The 26,961-nt window shown below is 52.5% G+C and overlaps 1 protein-coding gene across 2 annotated transcripts in view; it reads left to right on the forward strand.

The window, feature by feature from the left end:
- Col6a3 (collagen type VI alpha 3 chain) overlaps positions 1-26,961 on the forward strand; it is a 76,968-nt gene that overhangs the window by 27,764 nt on the left and 22,243 nt on the right. For both annotated transcript variants that reach the window (XM_063237054.1, XM_013157420.3), the window contains 22 exons: positions 1,994-2,578; positions 4,456-5,055; positions 6,220-6,795; positions 8,067-8,675; positions 10,261-10,863; positions 12,485-13,090; positions 14,131-14,730; positions 15,843-16,180; positions 17,222-17,300; positions 18,577-18,722; positions 19,520-19,612; positions 20,168-20,221; positions 20,939-21,010; positions 21,504-21,530; positions 21,622-21,666; positions 21,786-21,839; positions 22,419-22,481; positions 23,168-23,233; positions 23,493-23,546; positions 25,845-25,880; positions 26,294-26,356; positions 26,859-26,921. In XM_063237054.1, coding sequence (XP_063093124.1) covers positions 1,994-2,578; positions 4,456-5,055; positions 6,220-6,795; positions 8,067-8,675; positions 10,261-10,863; positions 12,485-13,090; positions 14,131-14,730; positions 15,843-16,180; positions 17,222-17,300; positions 18,577-18,722; positions 19,520-19,612; positions 20,168-20,221; positions 20,939-21,010; positions 21,504-21,530; positions 21,622-21,666; positions 21,786-21,839; positions 22,419-22,481; positions 23,168-23,233; positions 23,493-23,546; positions 25,845-25,880; positions 26,294-26,356; positions 26,859-26,921 — 5,432 coding nt within the window. The remainder of the gene's footprint in view (positions 1-1,993; positions 2,579-4,455; positions 5,056-6,219; positions 6,796-8,066; positions 8,676-10,260; positions 10,864-12,484; positions 13,091-14,130; positions 14,731-15,842; positions 16,181-17,221; positions 17,301-18,576; positions 18,723-19,519; positions 19,613-20,167; positions 20,222-20,938; positions 21,011-21,503; positions 21,531-21,621; positions 21,667-21,785; positions 21,840-22,418; positions 22,482-23,167; positions 23,234-23,492; positions 23,547-25,844; positions 25,881-26,293; positions 26,357-26,858; positions 26,922-26,961) is intronic.

Genomic DNA, 26,961 nt, shown 5'->3' on the forward strand with positions numbered 1-26,961 from the left:
GGAGTCTGGAGTGAGCACAGAGAACTTGGGGTGCCTTGGGGTTCAGAGGAAGGGTGTTCAGGGAGCATGGCTGGAAAGAGTGGGGTCTGAGTGTGTTGCCTGTATGCTGTGGTGAGTGAACAGAGCCAGGCCCTGGAATGGGATCTGAAGAGGTAACATCAATTTTGTGGGACCAGGAATGGGAGGGAGGAGGGAGGGTGAGAAGCGCCCCAGGGAGGGGAGATTCTCAAGGGCCCAGATGTGGGAAGCTGAGTGGGATGAGGAACAGCCACCCATGGGCAGGTCCACACCGAGGTCCCTGGGGTTCCACTCCTTTGGTTCTGTGTGCACTGGATCTGACCACCTGTGCTCCTGGGGCTCCCTGGAGGGTGGATCATAGTGCAGCTGCAGCAGGTTTGCTTTGGGAAAGGTGAATGCGGCAGTCAGCTCCTCCCACCTAAGGCACCGGGCTGTTGCCAGAAATCACAAAGAATGAGCTGGGACCATGCACCATGGAGTACAGTGACCATGAGCACTGACTGTTTGTCTGTTACACTCGGTGTGCATGGGGGATGGGTGTGTGACGCAGACATGGCACATTAGACAGGGGTGTGCATGAGCATGTGTGTGTGTGTGTGTGTGTGTGTGTGTGTGTGTGTGTATAAGGATTATCCCTAATGATGGAAAGGCATGGAAACTCTGCCAGTCTGCCAGCCTTCTGCGTGTTCAGGTTTATTTGCAAAGATATTTTAAACTGAAGTCAAAGGTTTAGCCCAGAGATACCGTGAATTCTAAACCAAAGGAAGGATGGGAGCCCTGTGTGAGTCCCTTGACTGTGGCCATTGCCTCGAGGTAGTGCAAAAGGTTGGGTATGCACTGTCAGCAACTGGCCTTGTAGAAAGGATACCCGTGCATGGAGCATCACCCTTCTGCTGGAACCCAGCATGGGTCTTGGAGGTGCATCTGACCCAAACACCTCTTTATTGCACGGACCAGTGATTCAGGTCCAGGCATGAGCTCTCAGCCTCCTGTCTTCATGGCGGAGAAGGAGCCAGGCTTCAATCACGTTCGATCTCAGCAGCTCTTCCTCACCTTTGTCTCACACCTTCTTTCCCTTGCTGGGCGTTGCCAAATCAACTTGCTACACAGCTGTCTGGGGGGAGGATGGCTAAGGGCCTTCTGCCCACCTCCTCATGGTTGGTTGCATAGGTTCATGTCTGTCTCCAAAGCCCTCCCAGGTTCTGGCCTGGGCACCTCGGCCCAGGACAGTTCCTTGTGCCCACAGTGTGGGCAACTCACTCACATTTGTAGAGAATCCTGGGAAAGAGCTCACAGCAGCTCGAGGCAGTGACCTCGCAGAGACATTTCTCCATGTGATTTGTCTTTGGGTTATACCAAAACACCCGTGATACTTAAGACCTTTATGACCAGGATTCTGGTGGCATAGGCTAGCTGTGATGTGGATTTCCTTTAAAAAAAAATCTCAAAAACGTTTACAATTTTAAATGTTTGCTTTTTCACTGAAAAAAAAAAAGAAGTAATAGAACATAGAAGTAGGGCCAGGGATATAGCTCAGCACCATAGCATCTGCCTGGCAAGCGCAGGGGATGGTGTTCGTACCCTTTTAGCTCTGTGGCTGTCTGAGCTGATAGAGGCTGCTTTTCTAGCCCATCAAACTATAGCTTTTTTCTGATCAAATTATATTTATGGTAGGAAAGGACTGAGTACTCCTTAGTGACAACATGCTAAGCCACTAAAACTAAATTTTTGTGCTCCTATGTTGTGCAATGTATCCAGAGGAGGCAGGACTGGAGGGGAACCCACTGCCACCCAGTAGGCATGGCTGCTGATGGGACGAATGAGTGTGTTGTGACCAATGTCACCTGGGGCAGCCCTTGATGGCACAGGGGCTGGAGCAAAGGGGGCACCCCAAGGCAGAGCTGGCTTTGTGGAGCTGGGGTTGAGTGCCACGGGTCAGGCCGGGCTACTCATCTTTCCATCTTGCTATCCACAGTCATCGAGGTCAACAAGAGGGACATAGTCTTTCTGGTGGACGGCTCTTCCAAACTGGGACTGGCCAACTTCAATGCCATCCGAGACTTCATCGGCAAAGTCATCCAGCGGCTGGAAATCGGACAGGACCTCATCCAGGTGGCAGTGGCTCAGTATGCAGACACTGTGAAGCCCGAGTTTTATTTCAATACCTACCCCAGTAAAAGAGAAGCCATAAATGCAGTTCGGAGAATGAAGCCCATGGAGGGTCCAGCCCTGAATACGGGCTCGGCCTTGGACTTCGTTCGTGACAACCTGTTCACCAGCTCGGTTGGCTCCCGGGCTGCCGAGGGCATCCCTAAGCTCCTGGTGCTAATCACAGGGGGTAAGTCCCTTGACCCCGTCAGCCAGCCTGCCCAGGAGCTGAAGAGAAGCGGCATCCTGGCTTTAGCCGTTGGGAACAAGGTTGCTGATCCGGCCGAACTGGAAGAGATTGCTTTCGATTCCTCCCTGGTGTTCATCCCCAATGAGTTCCGAGCCGTTCCCTTGCAAGGCGTCCTGCCCAGCCTGCTCTCACCCCTCAGGACCCTCTCCGGAACCACTGAAGGTAGGGTGGTGCGGCGCATGCATGCAGGGGCCCACAGGAAAAGCCTCTGGAGAGAACAGAGCCCCGAGGCTGCATTGGCGTTGGCAGAGAGAACTGTTCTGTGCTGGAAACCAGGCCAGAAACAGGCTCCAGCCAGGCTTCCCTTTCCCCTGAAAGAACTCTAGATTCTCAGATACCTAATGGAGCATGGCATGACGGGTCCAGCTCCTCCTCCCCAGTGCCACAGGGCAGCGAGGTTCAGGGACCAGCAAAGCACCATCCCCCCCAAATGGGGTGCAGCACCACCGGCTAAGGGTTCGCTTGGTGGGAGATGCAGTGAGGGCTGGGTGTAGAGCCAGGACCATGGTTCTTTTGACCCCTCGGGTAATGTGATTGCCAGAGAGAAGCTGTTTCCTTTAGAAACTGTTGAGTTCTCTAGCTGGTGAATTACATAAATGCAATCCTCTGACCATAATGAAGAGAAGATGAATATCGTGGAACCAAGCTGCCTCCGTGACATAGTGCATGTTCCCCTGCATGGATGTCTGCTTCCTGTCAATGAAATTCATTGGTTGTAGACGTTCTCAGAGTCCTTTCCCTCTCTGTCTGTCTCTTTCTCTCCTTTATTTTCTTTAGACTTCTCATCTACTCTTTTATAGCCAAAGTTCAACTTTGTAAACATAGGACAAAATTATTCTAAATTACAGTGAGACCAGAGAGAAAAAAAAAAAGAAATGCTTTTTTTGATTTTTAGGGGACAGAGTTTTGCTATGGAGCCCAGGGTATTCTTGAATAAGATCTTTCTGCCTCAGCCTCCCGAGTGCTGAGGTTACAGATGTGTAATATATTTTTTAAAGGCAGAAGCTAAATGTGTTAGGAAAAAGCTGTCATCCCTCAGCTGATGATGGGATGGGATCCAGGATTCCCATGGAAACAAAAATCCTTGGATGCTCTGGCCCTGTGTGAGGTGATGTAGTGTTTCCACAAAACCCAGGCACTGCCTCATGTGTGCTGTCCATCAGCGCTGGATGAACTGTGTGACCCAACGCAACCAAACTTCCACTTGTAGATTACACTGCATTCTTCAGGGCATAAGGATGAGAGAGGAAACCCACCTGTGTTCAGGGCAGACCTAATTTGTTCCCAAGACGTTCTGATCTGGTGTTGGTTGAATCTGCAGATGTGGAACCACAGAGCGTCTAATCTGAGAATTATGATTGTTATTCTCCCCATGCACCTGCCAGCAAGTACAGCGAGTAGTCTCAGTATTTCCCCAGGTGCTCCTCTGTATCCCTTTGTACCAAGTGCCCAGGTGCACCTGGCTGGGACCCCAGGATGACAGAAGCTGGTGGGAGTCACCATGGAGTGGTGGTGGTGGGTCTTCCAGAGGAGAACAGGCTTTGTTTGATTGTTCTTGGCTTAAGGAATGCATGTGCTCAGGCTGAAGTGGGCTAACTGCTCCCAAGCTGCCCACAGAAAGGGCCCCATTATTGCACACATGGGTGCCCCAGGGGACCCTCTCAGGGCCAGGCAAAACTGGCCATCAGGGTTGTGTGGACAGATGACCCAGAAAGGCCAGCACCTTTTGAGATTGTTTCAAGAGAAGCAAAGCTGTGTTTTAGGAATCCCGCAGGTCGTGTCAGTCGCAAATGTTCTAGCTTTGGCGCTGAATCTGTGTGAGCCAGTTTGGCTTTGTACACCTGGCTATCCATCAGCCTCACAGCACCAGCCACCTCCAGAGGAAAATATGTAGCTGCTGCCATATTTTATGAGCCGGACATGCTTCGCCATGCTACCTTTCTGTGTGTCCCTGTGGGCATGCGTGCCATGGGGCCGGCACACATGGAGCCCGGGTACACACGTGTGTGTCTCACTTTGTTTTCTGTGCTTCACTGCAGTTCACATAAACAAAAGGGATATCATCTTCCTTTTGGATGGATCAGTCAACGTTGGAAAAACCAACTTCCCTTATGTGCGTGACTTTGTCATGAATCTAGTTAACAGCCTTGATGTCGGAAGTGACAATATCCGTGTTGGTTTAGTGCAATTTAGTGACACTCCCGTGACGGAGTTCTCTCTAGACACATACCAGACCAAGGCCGAGCTGCTCGCTCACCTGCGGGGCTTGCAGCTGCAGGGCGGGACCGGCCTGAACATGGGCGCAGCCCTCGGCTACGTCCATGCCAACCACTTCACCGAGGCTGGTGGCAGCAGGATCCGAGAACATGTGCCGCAGCTGTTGCTCCTGCTCACGGCCGGGCAGTCTCAGGACTCCTATTTGCAAGCTGCCAACCAGCTGGCACGTGCAGGCATCCTGACTTTTTGTGTGGGGGCCAGCCGGGCAAATAAGGCAGAGCTCGAGCAGATTGCCTTTAACCCGAGCTTGGTGTACCTCATGGATGATTTCAGCTCTCTGCCAACCCTGCCGCAGCAGCTGCTTCAGCCCCTCACCACTTACGTTAGCGGAGGGGTGGAGGAAGTGCCACTCGCCCAGCCAGGTAAAGCCTCTGCCGATGCAGGCTCTTTGCTGTCCATATCCATAGAGCCTTTGGGGCTTGTGGGGGCCAGGTTGAACACAGGAGCCATGGCGACCACGTGGGAGGATGACTCATGGGTCATTTTGGTCGAGCTTATTTGAACAGGGATTTGAGACCCTGCAGTAGTAGCAAAGAGAGTCTGGAAGGTGTTTGTTAGTGAAAGCATAGAACACACATACACGGCTTCAGATTTGCTGATCTGTACGCTAGCTTCTTGTTTCAGAAGTTACCTAGCCCCACTAATGCTTGCAAAGGTTCTGGAGTTAAAATCTAGATGTGGGAGTGAGAAAAAGAGAGAGAGGCTGTCCATACATGACTATGCCTTGGCTTCATTCAAAAACTGAAATGATTTTCATTATACAAAATTTCTATGTTCAGACTTGGGCTATAGCTAAAAATCACCTGCACCTCTTTATGCAGCAGTGAAATGGTTTCCAAAGGAAGACCGATGATCATTGCTAGAATCCTCATGTCAGTGAGATATACATGTATTGGGGCCACCAGCTTGCTGGCGTCACAGAGTAGTGACAAGGTAGCTCTGGAAAGCTATCCAAAATGGGCTAAGGACTGTTCAAACTGGCCAGTTCGGCTGCTTCTGTGATGGCGCGTGCCCTCTGCGTCTTTGAGGTCCAACTACAGTGATCAGAGAGTGCTGGTAGGGTCTTGACTCACATGACTGTGGTTAGCACTGTTCTGGGTTTTAAGTCACTGCTTCATAGATGCTAAAAAGACAATTCAGTTAGAGCAGGCAGGTAGTGACCCAGTTTTCCCTGGGTGGTTTAACCGCATTAGCCTCTGTCACTGGAGTCTGAGGTCAGATTTTTAGCGAAAGGACAATAAAGACCTCAGTGTTGCTAGTTTTATTTATAGCAACGTGAAAATGCACTTGTTGAGCCAAACTGGCAGGACTTCCAATGGCTGGCTTCACAGAAGACTGAGGCACTGGGCACAGACAGGTGCCATTCTGAGCTGGCCCGTGCCATATCCAGTAGCGATGTTCTCTGTCCTCCCTGGTACCGTGGCTCCTGGACTCCTCCTGGTCCAAAGTGGGAGGTGTGGCTCTGACTCGTTTGGTGTCTGTTGGGATCTCTCCACTCACTGCGTCTTCCTCTCTATTCTCTGCAGAGAACAAGAGAGATATCCTGTTCCTTTTTGATGGCTCTGCCAACCTCGTGGGCCAGTTCCCCGCTGTACGAGACTTTCTCTACAAGATCATCGACGAGCTGGACGTGAAGCCCGACGGGATCCGGGTGGCCGTGGCCCAGTACAGTGATGATGTCCGGTTGGAGTCCCGCTTCAACGAGCACATGACCAAGCCGGAGATCCTGAACTTGGTGAAGCGGATGAAGATCAAGACAGGGAAGATGCTGAACCTGGGCTACGCCCTGGACTTCGCGCAGAGGTACATTTTCGTGAAGACCATGGGCAGTCGCATCGAGGATGGAGTGATGCAGGTGCTGGTGTTGCTGGTGGCGGGCAAGTCATCGGATTCTGTGGATGTGCCTGCGAGGAACCTGAAGCAGAGTGGGGTGATCCCTTTCGTCTTCCAAGCCAAGAATGCGGACCCCGCCGAGCTGGAGCAGATTGTGCTGTCTCCTGTGTTCATCCTGGCTGCGGAGTCACTGCCCAAGATTGGAGAGCTGCAGCCCCAGATTGTGAACCTCTTAAAGTCAGCATACGATGGAGGAGGCCAGCCACCAGGTACATGCCGGCGGGCTCACCCAGGCAGAGCCAGGCTCAGCCTCCTCACCCTGGGTCCCTTCCTGGCGGGGGAGGGGTGCGGAGCTAGGGAGATGGAAACTTACAGGTGGTTTCTAAAGGAACAGAATATGTGTTTTTCCCCCCTCACTTTGATTTTCTAGCTGGTCCCTGGGGCAAAACAGGAGAATCTGGGTGATGATTTTTAAGAGCAGTAGGATATGTCATAATGACACACATTAGGAAGATTCCAGAGTCCTTAGTTGACATCTTCCTCCTGGATGGTTTTATGTTTCTATGTGTGTAACATAAAGCTGTATCATATGGTCCCCTTGCAGCTAAAGGCATCCTCGCTGTGTTCCCTTGGTGCCTTTTTGCTCCATGGGTGCCCCTGTTACACCCTTCCCTAACCGTGTTCCCCGACAGCCAAAGGCCCTGGAGCCAGATGTGTTCCCACCACAATGTTGCCTTGAAATTTCCAACTACTGGTTTATGCTACTATGAGCTTCTGTTTTACTTCTTTTCCTTTGGTGGTGAAAATGCAATGAAAACAATTTTGCACATAGTTCTTTTGTTTAAAAACCGAGATTCTGGGCTGTCCTCACTGCTGACTGTGCAATGCAGGGGACGGTCACTGTGGCCTCTGGGCCCCACACGTGGCTGGCAGCTGGCCACCTCACCCCTCCCTTCTGGCAAATGGCCTGGCTCTCCTACCTGACCCCAATGTTTCTCTCAAGCTCACTTCAGGGGTTAACAATCCTGCCCTGTCAAGGGAAAGTTCTCAGATGAGAGGGTTTTCTGAATGGGAGTGTTTGTTTGCGTTGCTGTCTTAAACCAGACATTTCACAGCTCGCATGGAAATGAATGTGTTCCCTGGGAAATCTGGAGGTCAGGAATGGCAAACCAGACTCCCTGGGCTGAAGCCCAGGCCCGTATCCCTTCTGGAAGACCTAGGAGATTGTCCATGTCCTCATGGCCTCTGGCTTCTAGAGGTGGCCTGTGTTCCTTGGCTGGTGGCCTTGCCCCAAATGTGGAAGCTGCTGGTATGGCTTCTTGCTCTCTGCCTGCCAAGACCTCTTGCCCTGCTTTTGAGAGGACACTTTAGATTGATTGATGGGAGAATTTGGAGTTCCTGGGTAATCCATGATGTCTCCACTCCTCGACTCCACCTGGGATGCCCTTTCCCAAGTTCTGGGGTTTGGAGCTGGACCGCCTTGGGCTCTGCAGACCATCCTATAAGTGGGAGGGTGAATCCTCTGTGGTCTCTGTCCCAGCTTCAGGTGAGAAGGATGTGGTGTTCCTGATTGACGGCTCTGAGGGCGTCCGGAGTGGCTTCGGGCTGCTGAAGGACTTCATGGAGAGGCTGGTGCAGAGCCTGGATGTGGGCCCCGACCGTGTCCGAGTCGCCGTGGTGCAGTACAGTGACCGCACTCGGCCTGAGTTCTACCTGAACTCCTTCATGGATCAACAGGGTGTCATCAGCGCCATCCGCAGACTGAGCCTGCTGGGCGGGCCAACGCCCAACACTGGGGCGGCTCTGGACTTTGTCCTGAAGAACATCCTGACCAGATCCGCGGGCAGCAGGATGGAGGATGGTGTCCCCCAGCTCCTGATTGTGCTCACCGCTGAGAGGTCTGGGGATGACGTGAGGGGCCCCTCAGCGGTGCTGAAGAGGGGTGGGGCGGTTCCCATCGGCATCGGCATAGGCAACGCTGACATCTCGGAGATGCAGACCATATCCTTTATCCCAGACTTTGCGGTGGCCATCCCCAACTTCCGGGAGCTGGGGACTGTGCAGCAGGTTGTCTCTGAGAGGGTGATCCAGCTCAGCCGCGAGGAGCTGAGCAGGCTGCAGCCCATCTTTCCAGCCCCAACAAGCCCAGGTAAGGGTGGCAGCTCTGACAGCTAGGGAGGAATGCAGCTAAGTGATGCCCAACCTCAGCAAATGCCAGTCTGAGGCTGGCTCTCCCTGGACACCTGGGCAGGGAAGAGATGGTGCTGAGGGAGGCCAAGGCAAACTTGTCTTGTGGCTCAGAGAGGGGAAAAGGTGGTGGGGCGGGGCAGGAAGGAGGGGTCTATAGAAGGGAGGGAGAGGCAGAGGCCACTGTCTGTCCTGTGGCAGTCAAGGAGGGGTGGTGCCTGGCTGGGGCACTTGTGTGTGTTCATGTATGCATGTGTGTGTGTGTGTGTGCATGTGTGTGTGTGTGTGTGTGTGTGTGTGTGTGTGTGTGTGTGAGCTTCTTATTGTTGGGACAGAGCAGCAGGCCCTGATGACTCCCATACGATGTCTGAAGTGTAAGTGATCCAACACATTCCGGAAACAGTGGGACACAGTGAAGAGATTTCTTTCTTTCTTTCTTTCAAATCCCTCTCACTGGTGTGCCGTGTATACCTCTGACACCAGGAGATGCCGCATTTCCTAACTTATCTGATGGCACAAGTCTTTATTGCTCTGTACCTTGAGGTCCCAGATTTGCAGGGGACCCCTTCAAATTCACCTCCGTGGCTGGGGATTTAGCTCAGTGGAGTAAGCACCTGTCTGGCAAGCATGAGGTCATGAGTTCAATCCCTAGTACAAAAAACAAAAAACAAAAAACAAAAAACCAAAAAAAAAAAAAAAAAACAAACCCCAAAATCTGCCTCCTTGAATGCAGTTTCTTTACTTTTTTAGTGTGGGAGATTGAACTCAGGGCCTTGGCATCAAACTGCGTCTCCAGGCCTGTATTTTTTTTTTTTAATTTAGATGCTGAAATGACAGACATACATGGCCATGCCCAGCTATATGTAGCTTCTTCACAGGCGTGTGTTTCTGCAGTGGTCTGGCTCCTGGGCTGCTCACTCTCCCACTTCCTGCACACTGCTTCCTTCCCAGCCCCACTCCTCACACCTCTCCTCCTTCCACTTCTTCTGCGAGGGAGGCCTTGAGTCCCAAAACAAGGAAATCAAAGAGCACTTCCTTCTGGAAGCTCCTGCTCAGAGCAACCTCTGGTTCTCCTCTCTCCCCGCCATGGCTGTTTTCTCTTAGCAGTACTCTCAATCCCCTTGCTGGCAGCCTCATCTTGTCTGTGCTCCGTGCAGCCCCTCTCCTCCTGGCTTTGCTGGACCCACTACAGCCTGTCACTCTCTACCCCTGCTAGAACAGCATTGGTCCAGGTCCCTCCAGTGACAAAGTGGCCAAACGCAGCCCCCGCTGCAGCTGGGAAGCCGCCTTCACTCTACAGACCCAGTGCTTCCGGCATCTGTATCTTAGGGGATCCTTCTTCCCTCATCTTTGCTGGCTCCCTACTTCTTTCTGACAGGAGGGTGCTGAAATGCACGAGCCTTGTCCTTGGACTGGTATTTTGGTGGATGCTCAGGTCACTTGTCAGACAGGCAGTGCCTCCTTGGAGGGCTGAGAGGTGGTTCGTTAATGCTAAGAATTTGATGCACCTAAAGGCAATGCCCATGGTCTTGTTCGGTTCACTGCAGGTGGTAACAAGAGGGACGTGGTCTTTCTCATCGATGGGTCTCAGGCTGCCAGCCCGGAGTTCCAGTACATCCGTGGCTTCATCGAGAGGCTGGTGGACTACCTGGATGTGGGTTTTGATACCACACGGGTAGCGGTCATCCAGTTCAGTGGGGACCCCAAGGTGGAGTTTCTGCTCAACGCACACTCCAGCAAGGACGAGGTGCAGAATGCTGTGCGGCGGCTGCGGCCCAAGGGCGGCACCCAGGTCAATGTGGGGAGTGCCCTGGAGTATGTGTCCAGGAACATCTTCAAGAGGCCGCTGGGCAGCCGAATCGAGGAAGGTGTCCCTCAGTTCCTGGTGCTCATCTCATCGGGAAAGTCCAATGACGAGGTGGACGACTCGGCAGTGGAGCTGAAGCAGTTTGGCGTGGCCCCCTTCATAGTGGGCAGGAACGCAGACCGGGAGGAGATGGTTAAGATCTCGCTGAGCCCCGAGTATGTGTTCTCAGTCAGCAGTTTCCGGGAGCTGCCCAGCCTGGAGCAGAGGCTGCTGACGCCCATCACCACCCTCACGGCCCAGCAGATCAGGCAGATCCTGGCCAGCACCACCTACCCTCCGCCAGGTATGGTCCTGGGGCCGGATGCGGTGTGGGAGGGTTCTGTCTAAAAATTCACCGCTGCTTGGAGTAAGTCACTCTTCCACAAAGGTGGTGCCCCCTCAGCTTTGTTCAGCCAGGGCCCAGCAGAGACGCCAGGACACACCTGTGTCAGCCCAGGTGTGCTGTGGCTCAATGCAGCAGGGTGCATGGGATGGGGCATCCGAAAAAGGGGGTGTGGAAGGTTGGAGCTCATGTTAGGTAATCTGAAGTTCTCTGACCCGGACTGAGAATGGTGGAGAAGTGGAGACTGCTCCATGATTGGCTGTCTTGGTCTTAGTTAGGAGGATGGTAATAGAAATCTGGGTCCCCCCTGATCACCAGGGTAGGAATGTGGAGCCTCTCTGAGGTCTGGGTGAAGCTTTTCTCTTGTCTGTGTTCCGTAGGACTTCAGAGCTGGCTTGTCTGTGCTTGGTCCCTTTGTGGTGGTAGCACAGTGCCCCAGGCTGGTGCTGAGTGCTATGGGGTGGTTATACTCAGCAGGGACCCCAACTTGTAAGGACCCCACTGTGAGGCTGCTTTTCTCTGTCTCAGTAAATGGTTTCATTGTGCAATTAACTCAGCGATCCCACTATAAATAACCCAGCCAGGGATAAGGCCAGGTTGGTAGGCAACATATTAGTTTATCCAGGGGCAACTGAGAAACTTGTAGAATTCTAAGTACAGTAAAATGAGGCTCATCTTCCACAAGATGTTGTGATTATCTCTACAGACTGAGTATTCCTTATCCAAAATGCTTGACACCAGAAGCATTTTGGACAGTTTTGAATTTGGGGATATTTGTATATACATACTGAGATACTTTAGGTTGGGACCCAACTCTAAAAATGTGAAATTCCTTGGTTTTTTTCTTATATACCTATCCACATAGTCTGAATTAAAAAATAACTTCATGAAACAGAGAGTGTGATGTAGAATTTCCCCTGGAGTGGTTTCAGGTCAATCCTGAAAAAATTTTGGATTGGAGCATTTCAGACTTTGGCTATTGGGATTAGGGAATGCTCAACCTATGGGTGAAACCCAGCTCAAGTTACTGAACGATGGGTTGGACAGGGCAGGGACCTTTCACTCAATACTGCCTTTCTGTCTCTGTCTCTGTCTCTGTCTCTGTCTCTGTCTCTCTCTCTCTGTTTCTCCCCCTTCTGTGTCTCTCTCTCTGTGTCTCTGTCTCTTTCCATCTCTCTGTCTGTGTCTCTCTTTCCCTCTCTCTTCCTTGCTCTTTCTCTTTCTCTGGCAGGTGTTGGCTCTGGTAGTCACAGTCTCTTCTGTAATCCACAACTACTTTCTAAATGGTGCTTACATTTTCTAAAATTGGTAATAACCCAGACCACAAAGCCAAAATTAAAACGGAGTCAACTCAGAAACTCCGATTAAGTTTTGGAAAATTTAAAATATTTTAAGAAATGGAAATTACTTTGACAAAAAAAAGACCCATTTTTAAAATGATTCATTTCCCCAAGCCCAAGACATGGGCAGTGCATCTGTCCCGGCGTGCAGTCTCACTGTTGGTTAATGCGGGGCTGGGGCGGTCCAGCCGGAACCTGCTGGGTGCTGGGCACCTCCGCACTGCTCTTCCTTTCCCTTGCAGAGAGTGACGCTGCTGACATCGTCTTCCTCATCGACAGCTCCGACGGCGTTAGGAGCGAGGGGCTTGTGCACATCCGAGACTTTGTGAGCAGGATTGTTCAAAGACTCAGCATTGGCCCCAGCAAAGTGAGGATTGGCCTCGTGCAGTTCAGCAATGAGGTTTTCCCTGAGTTCTTACTGAAGACCCACAGGTCCCAGGCTGCTGTGCTGGCCGCCATCCGGCGTCTGAGATTCCGGGGTGGAGCTCCGCTGAATGTGGGCAAAGCTCTGGAGTATGTGGCAAAAAATCTCTTTGTCAAGTCTGCCGGGAGCCGGATAGAAGATGGGGTGCCTCAACACCTGGTCCTGCTTCTGGGTGGAAAATCCCAGGACGATGTTTCCGGTTTTGCCCGGATCATAACTTCCTCTGGGATCGCAAGTTTAGGAATTGGGAGCCGGAATGTGGACCAAACAGAGCTGCAGATGATCACCAATGACCCCAGGCTGGTCTTCACGGTGCGAGAGTTCAAAGACCTTCCCAGCATAGAGGAGAGAGTCATAGGCTCCTTTGGATCCTCTGGGATTACCCCAGCTCCCCCAGCATTCACACCTTTTGTCTCAAGGCCAGGTATGAGCTGCATGGCCCCTGATCACACATGGCCCCTGAGTGGCCTCTCAAAACTACATTGAGCATAACCAGCACCCTGCATAATAGCTGCCTTGGAACTATTATGTTAGAAATTGAACACTGATAAAGTAGCTCAGTTCAAATCAGAAGGAAACAGGGCCCCCCAAGCCCCAAGGCTGTGAATCTTCTATACTCTCAAGGTTAACTGTGGCCCAGTCAGAGATGATATAAAGGTGCCCCAAGGTCTCACCACGCCCACTGGCTGTTGGAATACTAGCATCTTTGAGGTCCCTGGCCTGTGCCCTGCTGGCTATCACCTGTGGGGCTGCCAGGAGCAAATCAGAAGCTACCTCACCCACACCTTCCTCATCTCCTCTTCTGGGCCTCTGGGTGGTGGCTGCTCAGACACCCAGATTCGAGGAGTAGGTTTTCCCAGCCCCTGGCTCTAGCTCTCTCTCTGCTGCCCCTCTGGGCTGGCTGGGCAAATCCTGAGTCTCTCATCTGGTCCTTCTGATTCATTTTGGTCTCCCTTGGTGGGCGTTGATGGGTTAGAACCCAGAGGTCACTCCCACCTCCCACCCATTTTCAGGGGCAGCCCAGAAAGCTGTCCGGCAGCCTCCTGTTTCCAGCCTGCCTCTCCTGGTCCTTCCTTGCCCGGCTCTTAACTCATCTCTCCTACTCCTGCCAGATGCTGACTTTCACTTTTGGTCGGAAAGAATGGATTTCCTAGAAATCCACACCATTGAATCCAGGTCCTTACTGATTTCCTGGCATGGCATCATTGTGCTTGGGAACACCAGGGCTCTGTCTTACTAAGTTCCTGCCTGTCCTTTCCTTTTGAATTGATAACTTATCTTTTAGCTTCTTGTTTTCAGCACAGCGTGGTTTGGGGCTGGCACTGGAGAGGTGTGGGGTGGAATGAAGGTTTTCCTTATGAATGAATCCTTAGGACTGTTGTCTTATGTTAACTTACATAGTGTGTGTTTGTGCTCTGGGTGTGGAGGCCCAGCTTTCCTCATCTTCAATATGATCCCTTGTAGAGAAGAAGAAAGCAGACATCGTGTTCCTGCTAGACGGTTCCATCAATTTCAGGAGGGACAATTTCCAGGAAGTGCTTCGGTTTGTGTCTGAAATTGTGGACACAGTTTATGAAGAAGGCGACTCCATCCAGGTGGGGCTGGTCCAGTACAACTCCGACCCCACTGATGAATTCTTCCTAAAGGACTTTTCCTCCAAGAGGCAGATCATCGATGCCATCAACAAGGTGGTCTACAAGGGCGGGCGGCACGCCAACACCAGAGTGGGCCTGCAGCACCTGCAGCTCAACCACTTCATCCCTGAGGCAGGCAGCCGGCTGGACCAGCGGGTCCCCCAGATCGCCTTTGTGATCACAGGGGGGAAGTCAGTGGAGGACGCTCAGGACGTGAGCCTGGCACTCACCCAGAGGGGTGTCAAAGTGTTCGCAGTGGGTGTGCGGAACATCGACTCCGAGGAGGTCGGCAAGATCGCGTCCAACAGTGCCACAGCCTTCCGAGTAGGGAACGTCCAGGAGCTGTCAGAGCTGAGTGAGCAAGTTCTAGAAACACTGCACGACGCGATGCATGAGACCCTGTGTCCTGGAGTGGCCGATGTATCCAAAGGTAACCCCTCTACCACCTAGTGCTTTCCTGGAGACTGGGGCCCACCTTCCTGACTTCCCAGTGCTGGCCCAAGTGTTTCTTAAGCATTTGGTTGCCATGAGAATTTCCTTATACTCACATGGGCTGGGCCCTGGGGTTCACCGACTACTGTTTTCCAGGGAAAGAGCCTAAGCCCTTTTTCATTCTTACAAGATTTGTTCTCCAAATGACTTAGATTTATTAATCCTTATTTTTGGTTATAGTTTTATTGGGTCAATTGTTTTTGATACTGAAACATTTGCTTTCTAAAATGTTTTTAATTCAAACCACGTGCTTTAGATGTGCTGAAATGCCAATTGAATATTATTACACCAAAATTGATGAACTCCTCTAATACAGCGAATTTGTGAGATGTGGTCAAAATATCTGATGAATGTTTACATTAAAAATTTATCACAGTAAAAGACACATTGCCTTTCATCACTGTCCACTTATCCTGTTGCTCTTGCCACTCTCGGAAGCAGTTCTGGAGCCTTCTTCGTGTCTTTACGAGAGGTGATAAGAAGTTAATGCTCCTGCCCAGGGCCATCCAACAGGAAGGCAGCTTGGAAAAACAGGACATGTGTCCTCATCATCCTAATGCCCTGATCTGGTACCCTGCAACTTCAGGCTCTTCCCCGAAGTCAAAGTGACCATGAAATATCAGCATTTTTAATTGACTCGAAACATGCAGGCAGCCTCAAGAGCACAACTTTGGAAAGAAGGCTCCAGAACTGCTCCAGGAGGTGGCAAGCATGTCAGGATAGATGTGTTTGAAGTGAAGGGGAGTATTTGTGTGGGTCATGGCAATGCATCATTTACTATAATTTTTTAAAAAATTAAACATTTGCTGTGCTTTTTGATCACACCTTGTGTGTTGAAACAGGCCACAGGTTTGCTCCTCAGCAATGAACTGTGTTTTTCCCTATGAGAAAGGCAGGCCTCGCTACTACTCAGAGGGTGCCTAGGAGGGTCTCCTCTGGATCCTGAGCACTGCGTTCTGGTCCCCATCCCACTGTACCTGGTCCCGCATGCTTAGAATTCTCCTCTGCGGCCTCATCTTAGTGCTCCTGGCCTACATCTCTCCTTTCCAGCCTGCAATCTGGATGTGATCCTGGGGTTTGATGGATCCAGAGATCAGAATGTATTTGCAGCGCAGAGGGGCTTCGAGTCCAAGGTGGATACCATCCTGAGCAGAATCAGCCAGATGCAGGCCATCAGCTGCAGCGGCAGCCAGATGCCCACTGTGCGCGTGTCGGTGGTGGCCAATGGACCCTCCGGGCCGGTGGAGGCCTTCAACTTTGATGAGTACCAGCCAGAGCAGTTTGAAAAGTTCCTCAGCATGCGCAGCCAGCACCCCTACGTCCTCACGGCTGACACGCTGAAAATCTACCAGAATAAGTTCCGGCAGTCCTCGCCTGACAGTGTGAAGGTGAGCGACCCCACCTCAAGGTCCTGAGTTTCGCCAAGTGCAGGTTGTCCCCAGTGTCTGGGAGCCCTGCCCTTCCTCGGACACCCAGGTAGGCAGGACCAGGCTGGCTGTGTCTATGTGGGGGTACTTCCTTGCTGATCATAATTTCACAGACTAGCTTCTTCTCTTCACTAGCTTCCTTGAGTCACAAGACATGCTGGGCCATCTGTGGAGAAGCTAAGTGTTCGATTCAGGGTGCACCCAGGGTCTCTGATAGGTCTGCCCACTAGCGAGGTTTTAACCTGCTTGTGTTCCCATCTCTTACCCTCTCTGTTCGTGCACATGCACACACACGTGCATTGTGTGCACATGTGCTGTGTCAATTCACTGGGACTGTCACACACAACTGTGTCACAGACCAGGGCTGAGATCTTGATCTCCTCATGGTGCTGGGGCTGGAGATCTGATGTCACTGGGTCAGCAGGGCTGGCTTCCTCTGAGTCTGTGTCCTTGGCTTGCAAATAGCTGTCCTTACTCTTGTGATCATCCCCATGATGTGTGTGTGTGTGTGTGTGTGTGTGTGTGTGTGTGTGTGTGCACATGTGTATGTGAGAGTCCCAATGGTCTCTTCTTATAAAGACTGCTGTCATATTGGGTGAGGAGTTACCCAGTGACCTCATTTACCTCAATTATCCCTTTAAAAGGCCTCTCTCCAAGTGCAGTTCTGTGCTGAGGTTAGGAATTGATTTGGAAGGGCGTGGAACACGGTTCAGGACAGATGCACCATATTGTACATGTATTTATGAGAAATCATGACTCATAAAAATGAGAAGGAGATAAACTGTTTTCATTCTCATTGTTGCTTATTCAAAAATAAATCAAACCCTAAGACATACCCATTTATTTTGTGCCTCACTTAGTACACAATTGCCTTGATTGTGGCCTTCAGTTTCTCAGTCACAGAATGAGGAATTTGAACTCCAAACCCCTCTTGGTTCCCTTTCAGCATATGTGCTCTTCCTTTTGGTCTGAGCCCAATCTTCACTGCTCTTTGGTTTGCAGGTGGTCATCCATTTCACTGATGGCGCAGACGGAGACCTGGCAGATCTGCACAGAGCTTCGGAGGCGCTCCGAGAGGAAGGTAGGTACCCAGGTTCCCAGGCACACGGTGCTGGCCTCGGTGAGGCAGGGCTTGCTGCTCTGCAGAGGCCGCTTTGTGGGAGTCCTAGGTGGGGACAGCTTCTGCTGGAGGATACCATCCTCAGCTCCTTGGGCTTTTATGCCTGCTTGGGGCTTTGGGATGCTGGTGATTTTTCCTTATGAATGCAGACAGCTTTGTTCCCAAGCCCTGGTGCAGGTGTGTGGGTTCAAAGACCCGACCAGATGGTGGGACTTTGAGAATGCATGATACTTATTTTAGTCACTTTTCTTATGTTGGGGACAAAATACCTGATACCCGCCTTAGGGAAATGAGAAAAGGTTTGTTTGGGCTCATGGTTTGTAGAGGTTCAGTTCATAGTTGGCTGGCTCCAAGGCAGGGAGGGCCTGGCGGAGGAGCTGAGGAGAGCACCTCATGTCACAGCGTTCAGAAAGCAGAGCTAAAAGGAGTGGAAGAGAGATAAACCACTTCCTCCCACCAGACTCTGCACCCAGCATCACAGTTAGCTACAGTGGACTAAACTTTCTGTGGGTATCACAGTTCCATGATCCAGTCACCTCCCCAAAACCACACCAGCGTGTCCACCAGGTTTTGGATATAAACCACACTAACGTTCTTGCAGAAGAATCCAAACACTGATTCATTTAGTCATATCATACGAACTAGAAAATAATGTACTAGCAAAAGGGACTACTATATTTTGAGTGTGTGGCTTTCATGCCTCAAAACACTACAACACTTAAACTATGATACATGTAAATAATATAACTAAGCAGACTGACAAATGTGAGGTAACATGAGATGCCTGTTAGGAGATGCTCATGTGCCTTGGAGTGGGTGCCAACAGCAGAACCTTAGGAATTCATAGATCACAATTTATTACAAGACCATCCAATTTATTTGATAATTTTCTCAAGCTTTGGAGATGGGATTGTGCTTTCCTGACTTTGGAGGAGTTAGGTTTTCATTTCTCCCCACTGCTGACCTGGTGATGTAGGGCCAGAGTTTGAGAATTTAGTTTGAAGATATTCCATGGACTCCACTTCCTGGGTTTATAGTAACACTTTAGAGTTCACATTGAAAATAATTACCTAGAGGAGCGCAAGGGTTCAATACTCTTACTCTTCAAGGTAGCTCTCAGTAGTTTGATTATAAGTCAAAATTTTGCTGCATTTTCCTTTTCAAAAAAGTCAGGGAAGAGGATATCATGTCTCTGGAGTACACAGGTGAGCCGCATTAACTGTGAATTTCCCCGCAGGTGTCCACGCACTGATCCTGGTGGGCCTGGAGCGTGTGGTTGACCTGGAGCGGCTGGCGCATCTGGAGTTCGGGCGGGGTTTCCTGTATGACAGGCCCCTGCGGCTCAACCTGCTGGACCTGGATTACGAGCTGGCAGAGCAGCTGGTGTGTGTCGCTTTAGATAAACCAAATCAGTGAGGGTGGCACGTGGTGTCTGTAGACAACCAAGTCAGTTCTGGCCTGCCTGTGGTTGTGAGTTCCAGCCCGGTACCAAAAAAAACCAAACCAAACCAAACCAAACCAAAACAAAAAACAAAACTAATTGCAAGAAAACCCAAGTGGCACCATTAGCTCAGCAGACAGAAGCACATTCGAGGTGTGCACTTTGCCTAGAAAGGGCGGGCGGGGAGTGTGCAGGATGCCAGGTGAGTGTCAGAGGCACTGCTGCCCCTGAGTGGTGGTGCTGACAGCTTAGTGGCCAGGCCACCCATGTCTACTCCTCTTGGGGCCACTCCAGGCTGGGGCTGCTTCTGTGCCAGCTCCCAGGGTGGCTGGCATGGAGCTCTCTTTCAGAAAGATCTCAGGTCTCGGCTGGCCGTGATTTGTTCGTTAGGTCTTGCCCCTAGAGTCGAGACACACAGAAGTTACATTTACCATTTGAAACCTAACCGCCTGTGTCAGCAATGTCTCTGAAGAAGGCCCAGTTTGGGGGGCCCTGGTGAATGCGGTTAATGGTACTTTGGTTCCTCTTTCCTTTCCCGTTGTTGCCTCCCACCCCTGGCCCGATTGCCAAGAGCTTGACCCTCGACCCTCGGCCTGGGCCAGCTTGGGAGATACCATCCTGGTGACTCCCCCTTACCTTGTGGAGCCTGAATGTGGCAGATGGTGACTTCCAGTGCACATGGCTGGTTCTTGGTGGGCTTTCTTGAGCTCTGAACGTGCCCTCTTTTCCATCCTGGCAGGACAATGTTGCTGAGAGAGCCTGCTGTGGGGTTCCGTGCAAATGCTCCGGAGAAAGAGGAGACCGAGGGCCCATTGGTAGCATCGGGCCAAAGGTATGGTGCTTGTACCCTCTTCTGCTGGCTGAGGTTAGGTGTTAGGGGACTGCTTCAACCAGGTCACTTCTCCAACGTGGAGCAAGGAGGTTCCCTCCTGGAGAACAGGGGATCCAGGGTGTGGCCCATAACATGCATTGCCCAGAGCACATCCTTGGCCCCCACCCTGATCAGCCTGTCCCCCAATTGTAGACTGTCTCTTGGACATGGCACAGGAAGACTCATGGGTCTGTCACATTGTCCTCTCCGTGGAGTGATGATGTGTTCCTTAACATATGGGCTCCTCTTTTGGGAAAATCCTCTTGAACCAGGGGCCTTGGGGGCTGGCAGTTTCACAGGGGGCCAGCAGGGCTTCAGTGTTTGTTTCTGGGTGGGGAGCAGTAGGCTTCCCAAGCAAGCCTGAGCCTGGGAGCTCCTGTCACAAGAGCAGTCACATGGAGACAGGGGCACCCTGGGCTGTGATAACTGTCCACCTGGCTCTGTCCAAGGAAGAGGACAGCAGAGGCATTCGGTGCAGAACAGAGGGCTCACACAGGCCCCCGTGTGCTGTTTCAGGGCATCTCAGGGGAAGACGGCTACCGGGGTTACCCAGGTGACGAGGGCGGACCGGTAAGTACAGCCGCGCTGCTTATTCCAGAAACCCCTGCCCAGTGCACAGTGGATGGTGGTGGCCCCGGTCCTCAGCTTTCCTTCTGGGAGAAAACTGGACAGCAACTCCCTTATCAACTTTCCTTAGGTGGGGATGCTTTGGGACATAGGACAATCTGGGGGTGCTGGTGTGGGACCGAGGGGTATGTTTCTTGGTCTTGTGTGGTGGCAGGTGGTTAAATGTGTTCTCCTCAGTCCAGTTCTTTGGGCTGTGGGTCACCTGCTCTGGGGACAGCTCCCCTAGAGTTGTGACCTGGCCTGCATCACATGTCACTTCCAAGGGGCCCAGGGGAGGAAGGGAAGGGCCAGCAGCAGGGCTTTTGGGAGCAGGACTGGGACAATCATGGATCTGAGAGGCTTAGGGACCCTAACACAGGGTCCTGCTTTGAAGGGGATGATGGTGTCCTGGGAGAGCCCCTGAGGTCTCCATGCCCAGCTGGGATGTGGGTGTCAGGGCTGGGCCTGGCCCACTGGGCAGCTGGGAGCCAAGGCCACACAGAGCTGTGATCAGGCTGACAGGCCTTCAGTGGGGTCCAGCAGCCCAATATCGTGCACTAAGGGATCCTGGGTGACCTGCTGGAGTCTGCTGTGCCCAGGGAGCCCTGGTCCTTGGCAGGCCAGGGGCTGGGGCCCCAGGCTCTGAGAGCTTCAGCTGCCAATGCCTCTGTTTCCCCACAGGGTGAGCGAGGTCCACCTGGTGTGAATGGCACTCAGGGCTTCCAGGGCTGCCCAGGCCAGAGAGGAGTGAAGGTACATTGGACCGGTGGGGTTGACTCCGAGGAGGGCGCTTCGGGGAGGGCAGTGCAGCTGGACTGGGGCTCCTTGGGAAGTTGTGGCAGCCAGGAAACAGTCCCAGGTCACTGGGTGCTGGCTGGGTACCCTTGGGCCTGGCCCTGGGAGGAGGAGCAGGGAGCAGCAGTGACAGTGTGGATTCTGGCGAGAACGGGCTGAGTTAGAGCAGGTGCTGAAGGGAAAGACTGTCACCCACAAAGTGAGAATGCTGGCCTTCAGCCTGAGCCCCTGTGCTTGGTTGCTGGAGTCACTCCCGCTACCCATCCCAGATATTCAGTTTCAGACAGATCAACTTCTGACGTCCTGTGTTGGTGATGGTGACTGCTGGAGATAGAAAAGCGAGTCTCAAATCATGCAGCTGAGGCACAGGGTGTTCAGCCCTTGGTCCCTTATGCCCTGAGGGACCCCTGTGCAGGAGGGACTAATGTCTTCCCTGTCCTCTTTCTTCCAGGGTTCTCGAGGTTTCCCAGGAGAGAAGGTATTCTAGCTCATTTTGGTTTTTAAATTGAATTCAAATCTCCTCCTCTGGCTCTGTGTCCTCACTCACCTGTCTGCCTTCTTTCTTCCAGGGTGAACTTGGTGAGATCGGGCTGGACGGGCTGGACGGCGAGGACGTGAGTGGCCCTCCTTTCTCCAAGCCAAGCGCCTCTGGACCCAAAGACAGCAGTGGCAGGCAGCTCGGTCTGCGGCCAGAGCTGTGCTAGGCATGATCACTTCTCTTTGTCTTTGGCAGGGAGACAAGGGGCTACCTGGGACTTCAGGAGAGAAGGGAAACCCTGGACGGAGGGTAGGTGTCTCTACTTCTCCTTCACGCCAGTGCGTTTTGCTTACTTCCTTCAGGCAGCCTCCTTGACCCCTCCAGGTGCCCCTGTGACCTCCCCCGTGTCCCTTGCTGGCTTCCACACCTGTCCTGGTCTTTTCTGCTCTGTGCAGTGTGTCCCACAGGGCCAGGGCTGAGTTTGTTTTATTCTAAGTAAATCCCACAGTCTGTGGGCACACAGTGAATCCCCACGAAATACTTGTAGGTTAACTGAGAAAATCATGCACAGCTGGAAGTGGCTTTACCTTTGTGACAAAGGAGGGCTTGATCAGTGTTCTATGTATGACTGAAGAATCAGAGTGTGATTTTCAAGGCAAGCCAATGAATTTGTTGACGGAGCCTGCAGACCTGATGTATAACCTGAGGGCTGGAGTTGGTAAAATGCTGTTGTGAGGGGATCCAGGTTAAGTAAAGTATCTCAGCTGCTCTTCGAATGAATAAAATAGACACTGCCCTGTTACTCAGCCTAGCTTTGCTATCTGCACTCAGGGTGAGGATCAGATAAGCACATCTAGCCTTTAACTCCCTCGAACCTACTTTATTTAGGGTGACAAAGGACCTACAGGAGATAAAGGAGCGAGAGGAGATGTGGGCATCCGAGGTGACCCGGTAAGGCCAATGTGCTTCTTGGTGACCAGACTCGAAGGGGTCTGGTTTAGGAAGAGTCATGAGAGACAAAGACAAAGCAGGAATTTTGCTCTGCTTACTTTAACCTGTGTTGATAAACCCACACCCTGCTCTTTTCTCATGATTCTGGGGCACCAGAGGTGGGCTTGTTTTCTGGCTCCAAAGGCCAACATTTGCAAATCAAGTCATGGGAAAGCCATCTCAGGAATCTTTCCCTGGGCTGGCTTCTGGGAAAGAGAACCTTTTGTGGCTTGGGGCCTCCTGAATGACTCTGTGAAAGGTGGCTATGGTGGTGCCCCACTGTCATCTCAGCCCTTGGGAGGCTGAGGCATGAGGATCTCCACAGAGTTTGAGTCCAGCCTGAGCTACATAGCAAGATTCTATCTCAAAGATTAATTAATTCATTAATGACTCTGTAATCCCATTAAGCAAACTCCAGCCTTGTGTCAGGGGAAGCCAGGGTGGGCCCGGTGCACCCTCCTCCTGGGCATTGGTGTAGTTTGCTGACCCCTCACTGGGCTCTGTCAGAATGGGCTGGGGCTGGGCTTTGTAGGGTATGGCTTCGGGTGCTGCCCGTCCTGACCTTGTCACTCATTTTCTGGGCTCCCCACCCAGTGGCAGTGGTGTTCCCACCACATGTGGCTCTTTCCCTGCTATGTCATTTTCAGGGTGACTCAGGACTGGACAGCCAGCAGAAAGGACCCAAAGGAGAGACCGGCGACATTGGCCCCATGGTACAGCACTATGCCCCCTTGCTCAGGGCTGGGAAGCTCGTGCTGGCCTCTCAGCCAAGCCGCAGGGGACCACAGGGTCCTTGGGAGTGGACGGGTGTGTGGGAAGGGGCTGGAACCTAGGACCTTCCACACTGGAAGTGCTGGCCCCCCACAGCTTGCAGAGGTGGGAATGCTCAGGGTCCCCAGTCCTGCAGCAGGGCTTCCCCTGGAAACTGGCCCTCTCAATGCAGTGCCCTAGGTCAGGTTTTCTGCCCCACAGGGTCTCCCTGGGAGAGATGGCGTGTCAGGAAGTCCCGGAGAACCTGGAAAGAGCGTGAGTACTCTCAGGAGCAGGGGACTCAAAACAAATGCCTTGTCTGCCAGACAGGGCTAGGTGTGACGGGAAATACTGGGTCATTTGGAATGAGCAGTATCTGTGGTGCCTTGGTGCTCCTGGGGAAGGACCCCAGGGCCTTGGACTCCAGGCAAGCGCTGCTCGGACACCAAGCGACTCACGTGGCTCTTGGTTCCGGAAGCTGTGAGGTCCCAGAGCGCAGTGCTGGCAGCACCAGAGTCCTTGAGCTTTGTCATCCCAGGTGGAAGGCGAAGGGTGAGATGTGGACCTAAAGCTTGCTGCCCGTGAGATTTTTCGTTATAATTTACTCTGCCTTCTCTCTGTCCTTCTTCCCCCATCTCACAATCTTTGAAAAAAAAACAGTACCAAACTGGTGCTTTGGAAAATAGCTTTGCGGCTTTCAAGTGTTTGGCCATGTTTTACCTCACTAAACATTTTAAATAGTCAAGCAGAAATCCTAAAGCTGGGGATTGGTACAAAGGGCAGGAAGGCGCACGGCCTGGGTGTTTGCTGTTTTCATAGGAGCTTGGGTTTATTGTCACACACATTCACGGAGTCCAGGCATGCTCTGTTCCTTCACATGTTTCTTACTTGATCTTAGTTGAAAGGCTGGCACAAGATCTTGATTTCTGGAATATGCATGGCTTGGCACCTCATCAAGGAGTCTCAGTGGGGAGACCCTGAAGCCAGAGGAAGGCTTTTATGAGGCCATCTTAAAGCTTGCAGTGCGCAGGGGTACAGGGCAAAGGGCTCTTGTCATTGGGCGTGGGGGTTCCCATGTGGGGCAGGTTGTAGCCCCAGGAGGAGGTTGGGAAGTGGGGAGGCCCAGGCAGGTCTGCACTCAGAAACGAATGGGACACAAAGCTGCACACAGCCTGGGGGGCTGAGAGGCTGGCCTCACCTGTTTTCTGAAGGATGGGGACCTGTCCAAGCCCTCAAAGCTGAGGATCAAAGGTGCCTTGAGGCCAGGGGTATTCCAGAGGGTGACTACCCAGTAATTGAATGACTAGGGACCTCACCGTACTCCTAAATTCATCAGCAAACCTGGAAACATTTGCACATTACTGTGCGTGGCACGGCAGAACCCCGCGGTGGGAAAGTAGTCAGGACATCCTCCTCCATGGTGGCCCTGTGTTGTCACCACTTGGAGTGAGAGCCCAGCTAGACCCCGGCTGCACACAGTGCCAAATGCAGTAGTGTGGGCAGTGGGTTTTGGTCCCAAGCGTGAAGTGGAGACAGGTTTGAATTTGGAGTGAGGGGTTTCCTAACTTCTGTTCAGGGGCTTATTAAGCAGGGAATGGAGCATGGGGCAGATCTGCAGCAGGTTGAGGATAGAGAGCTCTCCCGTCCCTTCCCTGGGGACCCCACTGTGCCAGGTGTGGGCTGAGTTGAAAGGTCACCCCCTTCTCCCAGTGATGTCACTCCTTTTGAGTCTCCACACAGCCTGTGGCCTTGACAATGAAGCGCTGTGCAGTAGGGGAATCTGATCACCCTTTAGGACATTGTTTTTGGGAGGGGCTGGTCCTGATGTCACTACAGGAGAGGACCCTGTGTGGCACCAGCACTCCACGCACTGGAGCACAGCCCCTCAGCTTACAAAGACCGTGTAGGGCATTCATGAGCTCTGTCCCCCCAGACTGCCACACCCCAGGGGATGCTCCAGGGATGGGATGTCACCAGCTGCTGCCTGGGGAAGCCCACATGTGGGAATTTAGGTCACTTCTGCAGCTTTGAGGAACCCCATGCCCAGCAAGTCTGGACCCTGAGCTCAGCACACAGGGCACTAAGGCTCGAGCCTGTGTGTCTCGGATGCTCCGCTTGAGGGAATGTGTGCTGTGCTTGACAAGGGTAGCTCGGAGGATTTGGGGCTCCTTTCCACACTCATGGACGTGTTGGCTCCCTCCCCCACAGTTGGAGCCCCGGGCAGAGAGCAGGCCGGCTGGCATTCCGGCTGGCATTCCGGGCTCCCATTCCTCATGGACACTGGCTGAGTGCATGCAGCCAGAAGTGGGAGTTTTGCTTGGCGGGTCTGGAGTGGTTCTCAGAAACTCCATCTGTGCTGTTAGCAGGAGTATCATGGGAGCAAAATGCCCAGAGTTGAGGGTAGAGGGAGGGCAGTTGATCGGCCAGGCCCTCGGCTGCCTGGGCATAGTCACTGGATCCTGGCAGTAATTGTGGGCAGGAGCGGAGAAGGGGTCCTCGAGTGAGTCTGGGAGAGCCCAAGCTCTGCACCAGCGTTGCCAGGTCCCCCTTACTGTGTGTGTGCTTCTTTCACAGGGTGGCTTTGGCCGAAGGGGACCCTCAGGAGCTAAGGTGAGCCCTTAGGGGTCGCGATAGAGTCTCCAGGTGTCCCCACTTGGCTGCATAAGCCCCAGCCTAGCCCCTTTCGAAGGTCTTGATAAATGAGCTGTATGAGGCAGAGCAAGGGAGGTGGCCGGCAGGTGGTGTCCTGGGTGTCTTTCCCCCATGTGCCTGCTAGGCTAGACTTCTGGCTAGGGCGGGACAGGCTGAGGCAGAAAGAGCTGCCCTGAGTAGGAGGTGAGGCAAGGTCAAGAACTGGCTACCCTGTGGGTGCTGTCGTGCCCTGGGGTCCGTGTGTCCTTCTCCTGGGACCCTGGGAAGGCTGAGTCTCCCTGAGCATCTCCCTGGGCCAGAATCAACTGTGGGGCACAGAGGCGAGGCTGGTCTTCAGCATCCTTACCTTCCGAATCTTCTTTGTCTCCAAGGGCAACAGGGGCGGTCCTGGCCAGGCTGGCTTCCCGGGAGAGCAGGGCACCAGAGGAGCACAGGTCAGTACCTGCCGCATGGCTGCATGCCTTGGGAGAACTTCCTAGGTTTCCTGGTAATCTTTTGTTAGTCAAGAGGTGTTCCTATAACATTAGCCATTTTAAGCCGAGCAGTTTGGTGTGGGTAACCCACTCACAATGCTGCCTTGCAGGTGACTCTGTACACATTTCACAGCACTCCCCATTGCCCTCTACCCCAGGCCCTGGTCACCATTTATTTTTATATCTTGATAGACTTGCCTGGACATCTTACCCAAGGAATCATTAACAGGTGGCCTCTGTGTTTGGCTGCTTTCGCTGAGGGTGATGCTATGAGAGTCAGCCCATTGTGGCCTCAGTCAGAACCTCTTGCTGGCTGCATCGTATTCCACATTGTAATCGCACTGTTTGTACATTTGTCGGTTGCTGGGCTCTGGCCTGTCTCCCTCCAGTGGAGGCATCGCTGTGCGGCTCTTGGCACAGAGCCTGCTCTGTGGCACTTACCGTGTGATCTTTCACTCTGCAGGGCCCCCCTGGCCTCATCGGTCCTCCAGGTCTGAGTGGGGAACAAGGCATCCCTGGACCGCGGGTAAGTCCCTGGTAGCTGACCCTCTGTTAGCTGAGTATAG

This window comes from Cavia porcellus, unplaced genomic scaffold (genome assembly GCF_034190915.1).
Source record: "Cavia porcellus strain 051 isolate PalLab524CR breed Dunkin Hartley unplaced genomic scaffold, mCavPor4.1 scaffold_26, whole genome shotgun sequence".
In the NCBI taxonomy this organism is placed as follows: domain Eukaryota; kingdom Metazoa; phylum Chordata; class Mammalia; order Rodentia; family Caviidae; genus Cavia; species Cavia porcellus.